The sequence below is a fragment of the Bufo bufo genome, chromosome 2, assembly GCF_905171765.1.
Source record: "Bufo bufo chromosome 2, aBufBuf1.1, whole genome shotgun sequence".
In the NCBI taxonomy this organism is placed as follows: domain Eukaryota; kingdom Metazoa; phylum Chordata; class Amphibia; order Anura; family Bufonidae; genus Bufo; species Bufo bufo.
This window is the reverse complement of record NC_053390.1, coordinates 5,019,712-5,025,711: the sequence shown is the minus strand read 5'-3', so window position 1 is coordinate 5,025,711 and position 6,000 is coordinate 5,019,712. Positions and strand designations below refer to the sequence as shown.

The 6,000-nt window shown below is 44.4% G+C and overlaps 1 protein-coding gene across 6 annotated transcripts in view; it reads left to right on the top strand.

Moving 5' to 3' along the window:
- The first annotated feature begins 2,011 nt into the window (after positions 1–2,011).
- The window catches only part of LOC120991961, a 64,818-nt gene continuing 60,829 nt past the window's right edge, over positions 2,012–6,000 (top strand). For all 6 annotated transcript variants that reach the window (XM_040420721.1, XM_040420717.1, XM_040420719.1 and 3 more), the window contains exon 1: positions 2,012–2,124. Coding sequence is in view for 4 of the 6 variants with exons in the window: in XM_040420717.1 (XP_040276651.1) it covers positions 2,082–2,124 (43 nt within the window). In the remaining 2 variants the exon portion in view is untranslated. The remainder of the gene's footprint in view (positions 2,125–6,000) is intronic.

The following is a 6,000-nucleotide window of genomic DNA, read 5'->3' as shown; positions in this document are numbered from 1 at the left end:
GCAAATGCTCTTTAACTATGGGCATCACTGTCGCTATCCTGTCTTGCATTTGAACCACATGTTCGCTAACACTTTTATAGGAAGTAGCCTCGGTCTCCCAGGTTTCTTTGGCCGCATCTATTAAACCCCGTGGGTGACGGCCATTGTTACGGATATCTTACACTCCAGCTGAGTAAATTCGTACAGTGTCTCCCGAAATCCAAGTAAATCCGAAGGTGTTGTGAATATATAGCTCCCAATCACCCCCAAACAGGAGCCAAGACTTCAGGAAGATGTAAAATGATCTATTTTATTGATGGGTTACTCCTACGGGGACCTTGTGGAGGACAGACACACAAAATACAGTGACCAATCAATATACAGTAAGATATAACACACTCCCACATGAGCAGTAACATCTCTCCTCTCTATCCGGGAGATAATTGGATAAAGGGGCCTGACATAGTTCCATGCAGTCGACGACCAAGCCCATTGTGTTTGCTAAACGTATTACAGGCAATGCCCATTGTGTTTGTCAATTGTGTCACAGGCAATGCCCATTGTGTTCGCTAACTGCGTCACAGGCAGACAGGGCGGTTTGTGTACATTTAAAGGGCGAAATAGGTATAACTACACGAACAGCAGACAAAATACAAAAGACTGGGCATTCCTAAAACAGGGGTTTTGTCACATACGCCCTCTATCTCTCCATCCTATGGCTGGATTGCAGGAATTATTTAAAGGTGCTTCCTCCTCCAGGTAGGCCCCTGAGCAATCTTGGTCACTAGTTTCGCTAGTTCCTAGTGTGAAGGTGTTTTTAAGTTCTGCTTTTCTGTGTACCGGACCCTGCTTCTTGATTTAATGGACTTTGCTTGCTCGCTGCCTGCCCTGACTCTGGACTTGCTGACTACTTCTTTCCCCTCGGTGCTTTGCACCTTTGTCTCTGACTTCCAGGTCAGCTGCCACTGACTCGGGGACTGCTCTGGAGTGGTGCCTGGTGACAACCCTAACGGCCCAAGCCTATGGTCACCATCAGAGGCTCTAGTGAAGACCAGGTAGTTACTTAGTCACACCCCTCCTGGGTATAGTCGGTCAGTGGCACAGAGGGTCCACAACCGCTTGCTTACCACTGGCGCACATTTTAAGGGAGTATTTCTTTTTTACTGGCACACATAATAATAATATTACTACTGAGGGACTATGGAGAACATGATTACTAGTATGGGCACAATAGGGGCATTATTACTATTAGGGGCACTGTTAACACTATGCGCTCTGGCACATAATTATTTCTATTGACAGGAATTTTGGGAGCACTATTACATCAAAAAGCACACTGAAGCAGTATCAGCTTAGTACAATTATTTTTGGAGGACGTTATGTTTACACTATTAGTGTCAGGGACTGGGTGCAGTTATTTCTTTAATGCTCTGTGTGCCAATAATTATTGAAGGGGCACTATCTGTGTGGTACTAGTATTTTCAGGGGTTTATCTGTTTTTTGCAGTATAGTATTGGGGAGCACAGTGGGCACAGTATTAGGGGTGGCAGGATGGGATGTTTAGAAGGTGGGAGGATGATGGAAAAGTAGGAAACTAAGATGTCTGTTTGTCATGCTCTGCAGCGAGAAGAAATAGCTGAAAGAAATCATCATGGCGGTCTGGTCTGAGAGGAGAAGATGAGATCAGAGAACGTCTACATCAGAGGAGACGTGACTGGATGTAAGCGGTATGTAGACCTGTATTTTCCTGTATGTTTTATAGCTCTGTATGTTATGTTTTCCAACTATGTCTTTAACAGTAGGGCTGGAGGGAAGGGGTAAGGGTGAAAATATGGCACCCCTGCTCCGTGTCAGGGAATGGGGGCCCACGTCATCCACAGGGTATTAAGATAATCCTAGAAATGTAGGATCTTATAAGGGGCAGTGAGGGTGTTTTGACGTTATAAGCCTGCCCCCTTCTAAGAATCGATTGACACTCAGTGGATTTTTAATGCATTATTTGAGAGTTTTGACATTTCTGCTTCCTGAACAACTTCCTGAGTCTGTAACATCAGAAGACTGAATGCTGTAAGGGTGGGAGCCGTAAAGACAACGCTGACAAGATGAGGAGATTCTACCTCCCGCTTCTTTTTATCTTGCTTTTGGGTAAGTCTGTCATTTGTGGTCACTCTCCCAGGTGCCCTTATTGTGCCTTCCATTAATTTCCAGGGAGACTTACTAAATGACCTGCCTATCCGTCTCTCCACCATCTTCTATTCAGTATTAGTGGCATCTGAGTAGTTCAACCCCACCAATCAGTGTGTATAATGTGGGGGTCCTAGGACCTGAAACTCACCAATCAGTGTGTATAATGTGGGGGTCCTAGGACCTGAAACTCACCAATCAGTGTGTATAATGTGGGGGTCCTAGGACCTGAAACTCACCAATCAGTGTGTATAATGTGGGGGTCCTAGGACCTGAAACTCACCAATCAGTGTGTATCAGGTGGGGGTCCTAGCAGCTTAACTCCACCAGTCAGTGTGTATAATGTGGGGGTCCTAGCATCTGAACCCCACCAATCAGTGTGTATAATGTGGGGGTCCTAGCAGCTGAACCCCACCAAGCAGTGTATACAATGAGTGGTAAATGTCTGGTCATGATGAATCAGATGTGCACTATATTGTTTTTGTCATGCTGACACAGGATGGTGGATTGCATGTGTGGTTATGTGCAGTCATTGACCCGTGTGCGGGGGGCTCTTAATGGTTTGATTCTATAGTGACGACAGCGCTGGGAGGTGTTGTGTTACTAGTAACTGTTAAAGAGCTTTCTCCCACCAAAACCAGGTCGTTCTTCAGCTCTGCTATGTGGCTTAATGTGTGAAGCGGATCCGTCATGGATGTGCCACAGGCCAGAGTCAGCTGAGAGAGTGACAGACAGGCCCAGTGAATGTTCAAGAGAAGTTTGTCTCTTGTGGTGTGCCCTCTACTGGCGGGGTGACCTGATGGGAGGCGCATGAACCTCCTGGAAGAAAAGCTTTTGAGTTTAACGCTATACTATACCTAACCAGAACCTGCTATCTATGGTGGACCTATACTACTGTCCCTGCTAGGTCACTGCTAAGGCCCCTACAAGTGGTGTCCCCATCAGCATGATCCCCCTCCTCCAAATAAATTGGAATTGTCCAAGTATTTTGAAAAAAAGTAAAAAAAATTAACAGCAAGCAAAAAGCCCCAAAAATAAAAAGCTCCTTTATATGTGTAAAATAAATATATATATATATATATATATATATATAAATATATATATATATATATATATATATATATATACACTGCCCGTCCAAAAAAAAAGTCGCCACCAAAAATATTTTGTTTGACCGCCTTTAGCTTTTATTACGGCACGCATTCGCTGTGGCGTTGTTTCGATAAGCTTCTGCAATGTCACAAGATTTATTTCCATCCAGTGTTGCAGTAATTTTTCACCAAGATCTTGCATTGATGATGGTGGAGTCTGACCGCTGCACAAAGCCTTCTCCAGCACATCCCAGAGATTCTCAATGGGGTTAAGGTCTGGACTCTGTGGTGGCCAATCCATGTGTGACAATGATGTCTCATGCTCCCTGAACCACTCTTTCACAATTTGAGCCCGATGAGTCCTGGCATTGTCATCTTGGAATATGCCCGTGCCATCAGGGAAGAACAAATCCATTGCTGGAATAACCTGGTCATTTAGTATGTTCAGGTAGTCCGCTGACCTCATTCTTGGAGCACATACTGTTGCTAAACCTAGACCTGACCAACTGCGGCAACCCCAGATCATTGCACTGTGCCCCCACAGGCTTGTACAGTAGGCAATAGGCCTGATGGGGGCATCACTTCACCTGCCTCTCTTCTTACCCTGATGGGCCCATCACTCTGGAACAGGGTAAATCTGGACTCATCAGACCACATCACTTTCTTCCATTGCTCCAGAGTCCAACCTTTATGCTCCCTAGCAAATCCAAACCTTTTTTTCTGGTTTCCTCACTGATTAGTGGTTTTCTTATGGCTACACAGCTGTTCAGTCCCAATCCCTTGAGTTCCCTTCGCATTGTGCGTGTGGAAATACTCTTACTTTCACTATTAAACATAGCCCTGAGTTTTACTGTTGTTTTTCTTCGATTTGATTTCACCAAAAGTTTAAGTGATAGTTGATCACGATCATTCAGGATTTGTTTCCGGCCACATTTCTTCCTCGAATATGATGGGTCCCCACTATCCTTCCAATTTTTAATAATGCGTTGGACCGTTCTTAACCCAAATTTAGTAGTTTCTGCAATCTCCTTAGATGTTTTCTCTGCTTGATGCATGCAAATGATTTGACCCTTCTCAAACAGACTAACATCTTTTCCACGACCATAAGATGTGTCTTTCGACATGGTTGTTTAAGAAATGAGAAGCAACTCATTGCAGCAGTTGGGGTTAAATAACTTGTTGCCAGCTGAAAGATAAACCAATAGGAGGCTCCTAACTATTTGCTTAGTTAAATCCAGGTGGCAACTTATCTTTGAACAGGCAGTGTATATATCTTGCACAAAAAGAAGGAAGCTTCAGCACTGCAGGTTGATCCACAAGCAAAGTTTTTGAAAACTTGATTTGGACGGTTCGACAAATTTTTCCCAAACATGCATAGCTAGTCCACTGTGGTAGTGCAACAGTTACTGTGCGTCAGTATGATAGGCAGATGACAGGCGTCACTCTTAGAATCAGTCCACACTGTAGTGCCCTGGAGCAGGGGTACTCTAAAGTCTGGACATTTGCCTATTTCCCCTATGTAAAGTTTTAAACGTCTTACTTTATCTCACTTGAAAGGATTAACTTATACTGTTTATTACAGTGTAGCTGCATTTTATATGTCTGCTGTGATATATATCCTGTTTATTTGCACTGTATTTGCAAGGTTCTGTGGAAAGGGTTCATGAACACTGAGAGACTTTTGGGACTTTGAATGAGATGCTGGTAATTTTCCACAGCTGCCATAGAGTTTAAAGAATACCATGTTTTGGAGGATAAAAGCTAGACTTGTTTACCCCCAAAACCAGACAGACTGACCTTGTGAATGTCTGGTTAAGCTCTGTTGTTATGTCTGGAAAAACTGCTGTGTCATTGCCATTGAGTATCACTGAAGCTCTAATGTAAGTCTATGAGAGACATAAAGTGTTACAATGTACAGTATCTGTTTGTGCTGAGCTTCTCCACTCCACCCCTCCCTCTAGAAGGGTCCAATCTAGCTAGAAACTGTATATAAGGAGAGCAGTCAGAGCCCCTAGTGTTCTGCAGTTAGGGAACAGAGCTGGAGGGGGGACTCTGCCAGTTTGCATGAGTGACCAGAAGAAGAAACTGAGATGGGGCTGCTGAGCCACAGACCATGGGTCACTAATATATCCCTGTGAACAAGGAGCCACCTGGACTACTGAGCTACAGACCGCGGGCCTTTGACCAGGGTACCAGCCTTCTGAGAGAGGGACAGATAGCTTAGGTCTTTACTCAGCATCAAACCCTTCTTCTGCCAGGGAGGAGACTGGAGAAGACAGACCAATGCCTCACCTGTTTTGTTGTGCACCTGAATACCTCCAGTAAATAAGCACACTGGTTAACTGAAAACCCTGACTCTCTGGACTTATTTCCCATTGGAGTGACACCATGACGGTGTCCAGGGGACTCAGCGTAGCGTTGGGGCCACCCAAAACATGGCCATGCAGCACTTCACTTATTTGGTTGGTTACGGGTCAAAAACTGATTAAATGACTGTGTGAACTCAGTCTTACAGGTCAATGTTTGCATCAGGTATAAAGAACCATGCAGTGGCCCAAGAATGTACTATAGAATGAAAGAGTGCACTCCTTTTACACTGTCGTCAGCTGATTCCACATAGATTTCTACAGAACCTGTTTTGTTACACCCGGAGGCAAGTAATGTCCCTCTGACATAGTGGAGAGGGTGTCAGGAGTAAGTTTGTGTTCATGTCACTGTTTATTTTTCCCTTCCTCTGATCCATCAT